This window comes from Lolium rigidum, chromosome 5 (assembly GCF_022539505.1).
Source record: "Lolium rigidum isolate FL_2022 chromosome 5, APGP_CSIRO_Lrig_0.1, whole genome shotgun sequence".
Taxonomy (NCBI): Eukaryota; Viridiplantae; Streptophyta; class Magnoliopsida; order Poales; family Poaceae; genus Lolium; species Lolium rigidum.
This window is the reverse complement of record NC_061512.1, coordinates 18388151-18402509: the sequence shown is the minus strand read 5'-3', so window position 1 is coordinate 18402509 and position 14359 is coordinate 18388151. Positions and strand designations below refer to the sequence as shown.

The 14359-nt window shown below is 46.5% G+C and overlaps 1 protein-coding gene across 1 annotated transcript; it reads right to left on the bottom strand.

Moving 5' to 3' along the window:
- Positions 1 to 1180: 1180 nt before the first annotated feature.
- On the bottom strand, positions 1181 to 4818 carry LOC124652473 (serine/threonine-protein phosphatase PP1-like). Its single transcript, XM_047191489.1, has 4 exons — positions 4527 to 4818; positions 2580 to 3139; positions 2312 to 2500; positions 1181 to 1623 (listed from the first exon to the last, which is right to left on the bottom strand). Exons 1-4 carry the CDS (start codon positions 4726 to 4728, stop codon positions 1600 to 1602), a joined length of 975 nt encoding a protein of 324 aa, XP_047047445.1. The 5' UTR covers positions 4729 to 4818; the 3' UTR covers positions 1181 to 1599.
- Between the last annotated feature and the right edge of the window lie 9541 nt (positions 4819 to 14359).

Below are 14359 nucleotides of genomic sequence, written 5' to 3'. Positions count from 1 at the left end.
GGCGACCGTGCATGCGATGACGAACATCTAGCATGACCACCCCTGTCTCTGCCACGGCCGCGGTTGCCGCGTCCGCGACCAGTTGAACCTGCCATGAAGCGCGCCTGGATAAAGTTGGGTGGCACCGTGGTGGTGCTAGGGTTGTGGATGTGTGGCGCTAGGGTTGTGTGTGAAGGGCGATGAAAGAGCACCCCATTTTATACGTCGGAGGGAGGCGAGGGGCGGTGCTGGGGTTGTGTGTGAGGGGTGAGGACCGAGCACCCCATTTTATACGTCGGAGGCAGGCGAGAGGGCGGCCGCGCACATTAATGCTGGCACGCAGGGAAGACGCGGCGAGACATCTCCATGCACGTTTGAGGAAACTGTAACATCGCTGCACGGAAATTTATTTTTCTTGGCTAGAGGCGATGGGTGCGCGAGAACCGTGTGTAGAGGACACAGCAGGCCCGCCATTCTCCGTGTCACTTTTAGTTGCGTCTGTGTGGCGGGGACGACCTCGGGGCGCCGAAAATTTATTTTTCTTGGCTAGAAGCGATGGGTGCACAGCCGTGTGTAGAGGACACAGCAGGCCCGCAATTCTCTGCGTCGCTTTTAGTTGCGTCTGTGTGGCGGGATGGCCTCGGAACGCCAGACAACGTATTGGATCGCACCGGACCGAAAAGAGCTTTGGGGCACGCCACTTCCTTTAGAGGACGCGACTAGAGATGCTCTTACATTAAACTCCATCATGATTTACATTAGCCATGTGTTGCAATTAGAATTTTTGAGTTACACATTGGATTGCAGCTAACAAAAAAGATGCTTTGTTACTCATGCTAGTCATTAGTTTCAACTGAAAAAAGATACCCCAAATCGTTGGACAGCTCTGAGATTCGTGTTAGTTTGCAACAACATTTGATGACATCACATAACTTAACTCACAGAGAAATAGTCGCCCCCCTAAAATAATGGAAACTTATGTGATGTCAAATTTATTTTATATTTTTGGTTGGATTTGCATGGAAAATTCTATGGTTTTCCATGCGCACAAACCAAACAAATTCTACAGTGAACATTTTTGAACAATAGAATCCTCCGAATCTCCTTCAAATCAAACCAGAGGGTCGACATCCACTGACGCAGTTTAGGAGCAGCATACGTGGTGTGCTGCTACAAAAATAAATAGATAAACGAAGGGACCTACCTGAAGCGACAACATGTGCTTATGAACCTCAATTTCTCATCGTAAATTTACATGCGACGCATAGAAAACACAGAATAACTTTTTTTTTTTGAACTGAGAAAAACACAGAATAACTGTATGCTCAGCTGCGCACAATTCCACCAAACATACATCATCAGACGCATATACATAGGCAAACACAGCTCACAGCAATCAGGTAAAGAAACAACTCTACGAAACTAACAAAAGAAGAACTGCTGCATCCACAAGTCAGACCAATGCTGTACATAAGAACGCAGTACCGTCAGCAAGTAGCGGAAAGTGTAAGAGAACTGGGCTGCAGAATGCTTCTAATGCCATGCCCTGGTGGATCTGAGATATAAGGCGATCACCCCCTTCGAGCTGACAACAATTATGACTATATGGCTGGATACGAGTTAAGAATCCTCCGCTCTCGGTGCCTATTGAAAAAGGGAAACTGGTGTAAGAACTAGTAAACATCGTCATATTTTAGCTTTCAGGATAACATGAGAGCATGCAAAGGGACACAATTAGGTTTGAAGTGCACACAGAAAAACAAGCATGATATTTTTAAATAAATAAGTACTGCTACTATGCAATTTTAAGTAGGGCAGTCGCGACATTGTGCACTGGTGAAATGCACCAAGCAGAAGAATTATCGGATTATGATTTCACCTTAATAAACCTTTAGTAGGCATTTTGTCCATGTATAGATTTAATATTTCAATCAGAATCAGAAAATAGTTGATGGTGAGAGCATTAGGACACAACACAATCTCTCCACAATTGTTGCCATAATAGATATATGCACCATCAATTTCAAGTCATCTAAATACAGCAGACACAACTGCATGCGAACAAGTACTGAATAATTTCAAATCTCTTAGGTCGAGTATGGAGACCATTAGATAAGCCACTCCCAGGTTTCCAAATATTTTCCTCCTGGACTGGCAAGCATATACAGACTTAGTCCCAATGGAGACTGATTTTCAAGATCTTTAGATTAGTTAAATGTATTTTCTTGAATTGTAGTTAAAAAATAATAACTCACTGATGATCTATTTTTCACTTGCCCAATATGTTTGGTCATGAAAGAGAGATAAAATCCACTGAAGCTTTACAATTTACCTTTGCAATTGGTTTTCTTGAATGTGGTGCACCTGTTTCTTTTGGCTTCAGGATCTGGAAAGAACACATTAAGCTTTCATCTATGCTCAACAGAGCACCTGCGTTATCAAACTCCCCACAGTAGTTTGGAGCTGAAAAGATCGTGACTAATCTCCTTTCTGCAAAGAACTCATAGCCATCCTCCACCACCTGAGGACATTCATGTTTCAGTTGCTAGATAGATGTCATGAGAAGTAAGATAAATAAAGGTAGAGCGATTTCCACCTACCTGATGAGCCCGACAAATCAGGTCAAGATCATTCTTCTCCAAAAACTCTACAACCTTATCTGCACCGAAAGTACAAGAAACACCTCTATCACTCTCCCCCCATCCTGGTATGTCCGAACTAGGATCGGACCAAAGCAAATCACACAGAAGACCGTAGTCAGGAATTTCCATAGGCCTCTCGATATCATTTATTTGGTCCAAGCTATTCAATTCTGGTGAGAGGCCACCATGCATGCAGAATATCTTGTCATCAATAAGCGCGGCCATAGGCAAGCAGTTGAAGCAATCACAGAATATCTTCCACAGCCGGACATTGAATCTCCTCTTGCATTCATCATAGAAACCATAAACTCTGTTTATTTTTGCATCTTCGTGGTTTCCCCTTAACAGGAAAACCTTATCAGGGTACTTCACTTTATACGCCAGAAGCAGACATATAGTTTCCAAGCTTTGTTTGCCTCTGTCGACGTAGTCTCCAAGGAAAAGATAAGTCGAAGTTGGAGGATAGCCACCCAATTCGAATAGTCTTAGAAGATCAACAAACTGACCATGGATATCACCTACATGGCAGATAGGAAGAAAAATGTCCATAAGCGCAGATGGGAAGACAGAATAGAATGTCCACATGGCAGATAGGAATAAAAAATCTCTATAAGAGCAATTTCTGAAACATAACAAAAGGATGAATATGATCCCATGTGTAGGTTCAAATAATCGGAGATGTAAACCTCAAAAAAAAAAATCAGAGATGGCCACGGGCAACAAAAATATTTACAAAAAATTCAAGGACGAATTCAACCATATATGTGCATGTAGAATCCCTGATCACCACGCCAATATAATCTTGTTCAAATAGATTTCAGAACAGGTGCAGCTGAATGTATCTGAAAATTCAGAACTAAACATCTCAGGACATTCACTCTACTTACTAATGAGGGGAAACGGGGTCTGTGCAACAATGTGGTTCACACAGATGGTAGAGGTTGTTAAAGAGGCATAAACCATTTCTTACAATGTGGCTTCTTATTTCATCATGCACACAAAACAGGAGCATCATAATGGTGAGTGATGGCTGCATCGACTCTGCACCTAAACCTCCATCCCAAGCAAAGTGCAAGGGAAGCCCTACAAGCACACCATCACTCTGCTCACTGGCAATGATAAACAATGTCTCCAGTATGCACTACACCGAAAACTCCTTCGCACTTTTTTTCACCTTTAAGGGAGAGCCCTTGTTCTGAGAATGCACCTGATTTTTCATAAATGTGTCATGTTGGGGCAAACTGCCTTTTCAAAATGAAAAAAAGAAAATATAGCATTTGCTTGTGATATGAATACCTTACTATTTTAGTACTAATGTCCTAATCAACCTTGCAGATCATCATTCACACAATGCACACACACAGAGAGACAGACTTAATTTGCACTCAAAGAAAAAAACATGGTATTGTGTTCTCGTTTAGGCCGCAAAGAATAACAGGAATACTAACTTCAAGTACGAACAAAGAAAGCACCCCGAAAGGCCAAAATTACAGACATGGTGATGTTACAGTTCCATATCTAGCGTTAATCAACATCCAAAATTGTATGGAGCACCTAGCCATAAAAGTGCTCTTAATCCTCCAGAAAATAATGTACAGAAAGAGAACACCCGGGCATTGACCACGGTACGAAGCAAGATTCATAGATTGGACATTTCAACTTGTTGAATATGAGACAATTGGCTCCATGCTGTTGAAAGAAGTTTTACCGGGCGGGTTCTCAATAATTCAATATTATGCCCCGAATCGAATCACCCTTACGCGGCACAGACACCAAAGAGCCAAATCGAATTCAATCTTGGGGCATCTACGCCACAAATGCGTGAACGCGGCACGAAGAGTATCGAAGCCAATGACGTGCCCAAATGAGGGGGGTGCGGGGTAGGGCCTCGAGGCCGGTGCTCACCGCAGATCTTGGCGGGGGCGTGGATGCGCAGGAGGTTTGGCTGCGAGAGGAAGACCCTTTTGGCCTCGACGCAGAGCTGGCGGATCTCCGCCTCCGACAGCTGCACCTGGCGGCCGCCGCGGCCTCCTTCGACGAGGCGCCGCACCACCTCGTCCAACGCGGCCCCATCCATCGCCCCGATCGAGGCCCGCGTCATCATCATCTCGCCGCCGCCACCGGCTGGACGATCCTCGGACGACGACGACGACGGAACGGGAAGGAAGAATAGAAATGGAGGAGGAGGAGGAGAAGGTGGTGGGGATTGGATAACGGCGAGGCGATTATGGCGGCCCTGGTTATTATGGTTGTGTGTGATCGAAAGCGCGTGAAGCAGGACCGGCCGTTGGATCCTGGGTGGACGCCTGGGGCGTGCCGGTCCATGTGCCACTTTGGACAGGAAAGTTCGTGTGTTCAAGGAAAGCCGCCCGTCTGATCTGGTCTTGCCGCGTGCCGGGTGCAGGTATACGTTTGTACGAACTGCAATTTGTCTTCTCTCTTGAAATGATTTTTTTTTAAAAAATAATACAAGTGTAAATATATTCGATTACCATATTGACCAGCCAAGTATTTCTACTTTTAACTATACACTCCCTCCTTTCATGAATACAAGACCACATCGTGTCAAACTTTAACTAATGATTTAGTTGATTAAATATTAATTATACGTCATTCAAAAATACACCACTGAAAAATTCATTGAAATGTGCATCCAATGATATTAGTTTTAAAAGGCATGCAACTCATATTTGGTTGATCCAACATTTAATCAAAGTTTACCTTATAAAGTGACCTTGTATTTAAGAATGGAGTAGTACAAAACTACAGTATCCAACTCCTAGATTTATCTTCAAGCAATGTTCGGTTCAAGCATGATCATTTGACTGTGCATAATTATTTATAGGATCCATGTGCCGCACAAGCGCACATTAGACTAACAGTCACCGCTGCCGAAGAGTAGAACCGCTACTAAAGAGTAGAGAATGAAGAGGTGAGTCACCGCCACCACCTCCATTCTTCACCGCCATCGGTAGTCAACCCGCTGACCCTAACCACCTGCATCCGGCATCGCTACCGCACCATCTTTGCTACCTCTTCCTTCCCCAAGCTCCGGTTCCTTCCTCTCCCTGCCTCTGTCGCCGCTTGTGAGTCGACTGCCGCTTTCGGCAACATCACGGATCTCCGTCATCATCTCCGATGCGGCTGTCGCATCACCGATTTCGGCTCGATGAACGGTTGTCTCCTCTACCTCCTCTCTCTCTCTCTCTCTCTCTCCATCTCCCTCTGTCGATTTGCTAGATCTCGCAAATGAATTAGGGGAAGAGCGCATGTATAAGGTGGGGCCCAACTCTCACCGATCCAACAATGGAAGACCTGTTTGAGCTCTAAGCTAATTCTCAGTTAGCTGAGAAGTAGCAATACCGTGACGGATGCTGACACCCCGTGACAGTCGCCGCCTCGCCATCGATCCGCTCTCCAACCCGACGAGCAGCATGGAAGGCACGGCCGAGTGAGGCCCAAATTCTCTGTCCAATTTCTTTGTTCTTGGAAGTACACTGTTTTGGCTCGAATTTTAATTTCATTTATTGTTTTATTCCTTTTCCCATGATTTGTAGGCTCGGATTGACAAATACATTTAGTTTAGACATTGTTGTTTAAGGATTTGTGCTCAAGGAATCCAGCGGTAGGAAATCATATGTGAAGGGTAAAAAAATTAGTTGGAATGTGAACTGTAATGATTTTACAATGGATGTGCTCATGGATGGGTTAAGTTTAGAGTTGATCGTTAGCACGGATAAGAGTATCACCGTTTTGTACTGCAGGAAGAAAGATGATAAAGCAGCTGCTGCTACATCACATGGTGGTGATGCATCAGATGATGAAATCCTTATCAACCTCATAAGGTAAATTGTTGCAATTCTCTGTTAGTACTCAATCTAAACCATATGTTGTTGATGCTCGAAAAAAGCTAGAACAACTCCACATAAACCCAGCGCTGCAACACAAGAGAAGGACAAGGAAAAGACTCATATGAAGACCAAGAAAAAGACACATGAGAAGGCCAAGAAGAATACTCATGTGAAGAACACTGCAGCAAAAGAAAAGGCCAAGCAAAAGACTCCGGTGAAGAAGACTACATCCACAGGAAAGAAAACAAGGAAGAATGTTCCATTCGCCCCTGTTATACCTCCGCCACCTTCACCTCCAGCTGTGCAGCCTGCAACTGGTGCGACAAGAAGCTCTCTATTGGCTCGGCGGCTGATTCAAGTGCTTGTTACTGTTCAAATTCTACTTGTTATCTTGTTGCTTTTGGTACTACTTCGAAGAAATATTATGTTTGTGAGTTTCTTAAATTGTGCTTGTTATACTATCTATGAAAATGTTCAAATTCTGATTGGAAATATGTGCCAAATTGTGGGAAAATGCTGCTGAATTTTTTTTGCACCTGGTGATTAATAATCTGGACCATACTTTGCACATCTGTTTAATGGACCTATGTGCCCAGAAATGGCTCATATTAGAACAGTAGACTCATATTAGTGTTCTTGACATTCTGTAAAAATTTCAAATTTTTCTGAGAAGTTTGAATTTTCGGCCAAAATTTAACCAATTTTTAGACTAAAAATGTCAGTTTTTTTATGCAAATGCACATAAATGGCTCAAATTAGAACAGTATACTCGTTTTAGTGTTCTTAATTTTCTGTAATGTTTTCAGATTTTTCCGAGAATTTCAAATTTTTGCCAAAATTTGAAAAAAACTGGATTTTTTGGCGCCCGAAACATCCAAAAGGCCGACCGAAATCTGAACACAGGGTTATTTTGGTCAATACGAAGGTATAAACTGAAATACAACTATTTACTGAACCGTTTTCATGTTCTATTGCTGAAAATAGCATAGAAAGGATATTGAGAATTGAGAGTGGCATAAACACACCTTCAGTTTTTGTAATGGCATAAACACAACTTTTGACGAGTGGCATAGAACCAATTCACCCATTATAGTAAGCCTTGGCAAAATTATGAGTTTAAATTGTTATGGATTGGCTTTACATAAATGACCTTAACTCTGCAGCCCGCCCTAGTTGCCAATTTCATGGCGCAAACAACGAAGATTTACTTACTACCATCAGTCGGAAACTATTACTCTAAAAACAAGTACTCCATCCGATCTATAATAAGTGTCCGAGTTTTATTTCAAATTTGAACTAAAAATTGTTAGATGTATATATCTGTCTATTGTAGTTTCTGATGTAGCCCCGCTCACCGACGACACTCCATCAAGACCAACTAGTCCCCCAAGTGGACCAATGACACGAGCCCGAGCCAAGGCTCTACATGATGAGGTGAACTCGCTCCTCACTACCCTTGATCTTGGTACCCCTTTGGATGGATTGCTACCTCATGCCGACGTGCTATGTGTCATTAGGTACAAACCACATCAAGACCTCGGAGAGGAGGAGGCGCCAAGGCCAAGGAAGGGAGAGAAGCCGCTGGGAGAGAAGCAGCTGGACATGAAGATGATCATGGAGCCAAAGCCGACGTCGCTCGAAGCGCTCCAAGGAAGAGACGGACGGCCGGCCGGTCCGGGACCCGGTCGGACCGGACCTACAACCGGGCTCCCCGGTCATAGGCCCGGTCGGCCGGTCGGCAACCGGGCCAGCCCCTCGTACCGGACGACGACCGGAAACCTCGCGAGAATCCGGTTTCCGAGCCGGTCGGCCGGACCCATGACCAGCCCCGCCGGTCACGGGCCCGGTCGAGGCCGGACCTTGGCCGGACAGCCCGGTCCCGGGCCCGGTCCGACCGGACCCCAAACCGGACTGACGAGAGAGCCCCACCAAACCGCCTTAACTTATCCTTTTGCGTACCTGTTCGCCCTTGCCTGGCTGGGTGTGCCTATATAAGTAGCTGGAACCCCTCATTAGCTCTTTAGACTTGTTTTGAACTCAAACCCTAACTTTGAGCTTAGTCTCCCTTGGGTATCATCCCTACGTAATCAAGGCACCTTGGTTGTTGACTTAGATCTTGTTGAAGGAGATTCTAGTACTTGTTACTCTCTCTCCTTCCCCAAGCTCTTCCTCTCCAATCCCAATCTCTCTCGGGGAATTCTACCGCGTGTCTCTTCCACGGAGATTCTATTGGCCTGGTCCATCGAGCCACGGAGGTAAGCATCGGGTGTATCGGGTTGGTGTGCGTGCGTGAGTCTCGGGGTTCCTCGTGTTCATCACCGTGTTCTTCGTGTTCCTCGCGTTTTCCCATCTCCCCTTCGGTTTCGACGTCAATCCGCAAGATCGGGCCACACACGGGGTCTTAGACCTCATCATATGGTATCAGCAGCCTTTGGTTTCCGCGGATTTGACCCTCCACCCACCCGATTTCGTCCCTAGAAAATTTTCAAAAAATCCCCAAAAATAGCCCCAAATTGCCTCTTGACCGATCTGTGATTTGGTTGCGTTTTGAGTGGTTTTGGTCCGTGGATTTGGAGTTGTTGTGCTTGATCTACTACTTCCCCAACTTTGAGCCTCCAATTCCATCGTTTCCCTTCGATTTGGTCGTTTTGGCTTGGTTTTCGTGAAGAACAGGAGAGAGAACTCATCCCGCGAAATCCGGTTCGGCAGCCGGTCAACCGGGCCCACGACCGGCCGAGCGGCCCAGCACCCGGTCAACCGGGCGTCAAACCGAGCAAGCCGGTCCAGGAGCCGGTCCGGCCGGGCATCCGACCGGACAACGCAACGCCTCCTTCGACCTCGACATCCGGCGATCTCCACCACCACCACCACCACCACCACCATCGCGGGTATAACTTGCAGCACGTCCCGTTGTAACCCCTCTTCCTTTTGCGATCTATCCCATTGAGCATTGCTTGTCTAGTGTTGCGAGACATTGCACGTGGCCCCGCATTGTGAGGTGTGTGTGTAGCGTTGAGTAAGGCACCCAAGCAAACACTCGTGTGGCAAGATAGCAAAAGCGAGGCTAACGCTAACAGAGTGCGTGAAAAAGCCCCAAAAACACAAAAAGAGTGCGAGTAGCACCATACATCCATACATCCATACATCCATACGCCCATACATACAAAGTGTCCACGTGCCACCAAAGATACAACGAGTGCAAGTGCCACCATATACAAAGAGAGAAAAGCTTGTAAGCAAAGAGAGATACGAGAAGAGAGGTCGCGTGCAAATCTAGTTGTCTCTTCCTTTGCAACCAAAGCTTTGACTCTCCTTGTGTTAGTGTGACACCGAGCATCCGCACATACAATTTTCCGCTCACTTTTGGTTGCACTAACCCCGCTTATCTCGTGTGTGTGTTCCACATCCTTTTTCAGTGTTTATAGTGATCTTCGCATCAACTTTTGGATTTTCGGATTTCCACCACTCTTAACAACATACTCGATCTTGGATTTGTCTTTTGGCTTTCCACAACACTCGCCTAACACCATATTTGCTAGCTTTTGCGTGTGGTTTTGCGTGTGTTCCCGATACACTTGATCTTACTTTCGGCTTGGTGGATTGCCTCAATACTATCTTACCTTGGTAAGAGTGCGAGGTAGTCTCCTTCCACTAACATACACAACCTAGTGCTTGTCTTTGTATCATGGATAGGAGCGGAGATGAAGCAAGGGAGGGAGAAATCCTCCGCAACACCGAGAGGTTGGCTACTCAACACAACCTATGGACACAACGCCAAGAGTTCAAGGAGCAACTCACCCTCTTCGAGACGCGCATCGATGAGCAATACGATGAAGTGGCACACAACTTCTCCGTTGTGAACCAAGACTTGGCTCTCCTTCGCGAAGCTACGGACAACTTGAATGGTCAAATGGCGGCCAATGATGCGAACATGGAGCGGCGCATGGATAGCCTCGAGCGCGCCATCACCAACTTGGGTCGTCATCGTCGACACCGCTCTACTTCATCATCCTCAAGCTCATCACAAGATTACTACTCTCATGGTCATCGTTCGTCCTCAAGCTCCTCCTCAAGGCATGAAGACCATCATCGACCGCATCGCTCACATGCTCGTCATGAAGACTCTCGCTCCAACTCTAGGCGAGGAGAAATACATCGCCATGCTCGTCCACATGAACGTCCCCCACAAGATCGTCCTCAACCGGATGGCCATGCCCACCATGGGCGTGACGGCCACCCACATGACAACGTCTTCCACAACATGGAGCCACATGGTGATGCTCAAGACCATGAACATCAAGACCAACCGAGGCGTGATCTTCGCAATCATCCTCGCCATGACCAACGTGGAAGAGGAGCCACCACATGAGCAAGATGAGAGGGCCATCTTTGGGCGTCGCCAACCACCTCGTCAAGATCTTCAACCACCTCGTCAAGATCTTCAACCACATCCTCACCGTGAGCCAAGTGAAGCAAGTGTGCACCTCCAACACCAACCCAATGCTATGGTTGGCCGTAGAAGACCTCCTCTTCCTCCTCAAGCCGCAAGAGATGAAGGTGCCCCTCCTCGTAGAAGAAACTTGGAGGATGAAGAGAACATGTTTGGACGCCTCAAGTTCACCATGCCAAAGTTCAAGGGTGAAGAAGATGCCGAGGCCTACCTCTCATGGGCACTCAAAGTGGACAAGATATTCCGCATCCACAACTACTCCGGTGCCAAGAAGGTGGCTATGGCGTCTCTCGAGTTCGAGGACTACGCAAACACTTGGTGGGAGCAAGTCCTCACTCTCCGAGAAGAGAAGGGTGAACCTCCAATTGCAACTTGGGAAGAAATGAAGAAAGAAATGCATGCTCGCTTTGTGCCCACGCACTACATGACCGACCTCTTCAACAAGCTCCAAAAGTTGAAGCAAGGTACCAAGACCGATCGAGGAGTTCTACAAGGAGATGGAGCTCACTATGATGAGAGCAAACATCCAAGAGTCCGATGACCAAACCATTGCTCGCTTCTTCAATGGCCTCAACTATCCCATCAAGCGAATAGTGGAGTTCCAACCTTACTCCAACATGGTTGAATTGGTCCATCAAGCAACGAAGGCCGAGCGCCAAGTGATTGAGGACATCAAGTACTCCAAGGCCAAGACCTACTTCTCCTCCAAGCTCGCTACATCGACTACTCCTACTACATCAACTCCTCATGCTACAAGTGCCAAGGCCGACGTATCCTCTACAACATTCAAGAAACCGACTATCCAAAGTCGCATGAAGCAAACGGTCTCCTCCACCGCCTCATCTAAGGCATCCACGGGACCCTCTAGTGTCACTTGCTTCAAGTGTGGCACCCAAGGTCACAAGTCGTTTGAGTGCAAGAACACGAAGGTCATGATCACTATGGAGAATGGTGATATCGAGACGCTTGATGAGGATGAATATGAAGCCCTTGTGCAAGCCGCCGTGGAAAGTGAAGAAGCTTATGAGCAAGAATGTGGAGAAGATCCTCTCCTATGTGAGCATGACCCAAGTCCCTCACTTGTGGTCACAAGGGTGCTAACTACGCAACCTCATGATGTGGAAGAACAACGGTGCAACATCTTCCAAACCCGTGCCGGAATTGGTGGCAAGTCGATCAAGGTCATCATAGACGGTGGAAGTTGCCATAACCTTGCAAGCACCGAGTTGTGTGAGAAGCTCCACCTCAACCTCCGCAAGCATCCTCACCCTTACCATATCCAATGGTTGAGTGACAAGGGCAACGTCAAGATACAATATACCGTCACCGTCAATTTCAAGATTGGACCCTATGAGGATACTATTGAGTGTGACGTGGTACCCATGACGGTGTGCCACATGTTGCTTGGCCGCCCTTGGCAATATGACAAGAAGGCGATACATGATGGACTCTCCAACACATACACCTTCAAGGTCAACGACAAGAAGTTCGAGTTGCGCCCCATGACTCCTAGTCAAATCATCGCCGACAATGCGAAGGCTCTAGCGAGGGCACAACACCACTCCCACCATAGTGAGTTGAGAGGTGAGGGAGCGACCCACCAAATGGAGAGTGAGCGCCACAAGCCATATATGAGTGAGCGAAAGAGTGTCCTCCTAGCCACCAAAGCGAGTGGAAAGAAGTGCAAGCAAACCCATCCACCATATTGCACTACGTCCTCATTTGCAAGGGACCGTCATCGGCGACTAACGACTTAACCACAATTCCTTCGTCTTTGTTGTCTATTTTGAAGGAGTTTCAAGATGTCTTCCCGACGAGCTCCCTCATGGACTACCACCGCTTCGTGGCATCGAGCACCGCATCGACCTCATACCCGGCGCTCCGCTTCCAAACCGTGCCGCCTACCGCACCAACCCCGAAGAGACAAAGGAGATCCAACGCCAAATACAAGACCTCCTCGCTAAAGGGTACGTTCGCGAAAGCCTTTCCCCTTGTGCGGTTCCCGTGATTCTTGTGCCTAAACCGGATGAGACGCAACGGATGTGTATGGATTGTCGCCCCATCAATGCCATTACCGTCCGTTACCGCCATCCCATTCAGCGTTAGATGACATGCTTGATGAACTTAGTGGTGCCACGATTTTCTCAAAAATCGACTTGCGTAGTGGTTACCATCAAATCCGCATGGCCATTGGTGATGAATGGAAAACGGCATTCAAGACCAAACTTGGTCTATATGAGTGGCTTGTTATGCCATTTGGTCTATCCAATGCTCCATCAACTTTCATGCGCCTCATGAATCACATCTTGCGTCCTCTCATTGGCAAGAGTGTGGTTGTCTATTTCGATGATATTCTCATTTATAGCAAAAACCTCGAGGACCATGTGCAACATGTGAGAGAAGTCTTGTGCATCTTGCGTCATGAAAAGCTTTATGCTAACCTCCCCAAATGCACCTTTGCTCAAAACAAATTGGTTTTCCTTGGCTTTGTGGTTTCCGCTAATGGAATTGAAGTTGATTCTTCCAAGGTAGAGGCCATCCATAATTGGCCTACTCCTACAAATGTTGGCCAAGTCCGAAGTTTTCATGGCCTTGCCGGGTTTTACCGCCGCTTTGTGAAAGATTTTAGCACCATTGCTTGCCCTTTGAATGAGCTTACCAAGAAGAATGTTCCGTTTGTTTGGGGCAAGGCCCAACAAAATGCTTTTGATGAGTTGAAGAAACGCCTTACCGAAGCTCCCCTTCTTGTTCTTCCAAATTTTTCCAAAACTTTTGAGATTGAGTGTGATGCAAGTGGGCTTGGTATTGGTGGTGTTCTTATGCAAGAGGGCAAACCCGTGGCATACTATAGTGAGAAGTTAGATGGCGCACGCCTCAACTATCCTATATATGACAAGGAGCTCTATGCTTTGGTTCGTGTTCTTGAAGTTTGGCAACACTATCTTTGGCCAAAAGAGTTTATCATTCACTCCGACCATGAGTCTTTGAAGTACTTGAAAAGCCAACACAATTTGAACAAACGTCATGCAAAATGGGTTGAATTCATTGAGTCCTTCCCGTATGTCATCAAATACAAGAAGGGCAAGGACAATGTAGTGGCGGATGCTCTTTCCCGCAAAACACCCTTTTGTTGACTCGCTTGGATTTTCACGTTTTGGGACTCGAAGAGATCAAAGAACTCTATACTTCCGATTCTTTCTTTGCTCCGATATTTGAGAAGTGTTCCGTTGACCGAGGATTTGATGATTTCTATTTGCACAAAGGCTACTTGTTCAAAGCCAACAAAATTTGCATTCCCGAGTCTTCTCTTCGAAAGTTACTCTTGCAAGAGTCACATGGTGGTGGCCTTATGGGACATTTTGGTCGAGATAAGACACTTGCGATGTTAGCCACTCACTATTATTGGCCGAAGATGAAGAGGGACGTCGAGCGCCTTT

What these genes read in the sequence shown, in the direction of transcription:
- LOC124652473 (XM_047191489.1), bottom strand. Translation starts at nt 4,728, where the DNA reads ATGATGATGACGCGGGCCTCGATCGGGGCGATGGATGGGGCCGCGTTG. An exon ending in CGCCCCCGCCAAGATCTGCG is followed by an intron (nt 3,140 to 4,526) that starts GTGAGCACCGGC and finishes TCTGCCATGTAG; the next exon opens with GTGATATCCATGGTCAGTTT. An exon ending in CAAGAAAACCAATTGCAAAG is followed by an intron (nt 1,624 to 2,311) that starts GTAAATTGTAAA and finishes CTTTTTCAATAG; the next exon opens with GCACCGAGAGCGGAGGATTC.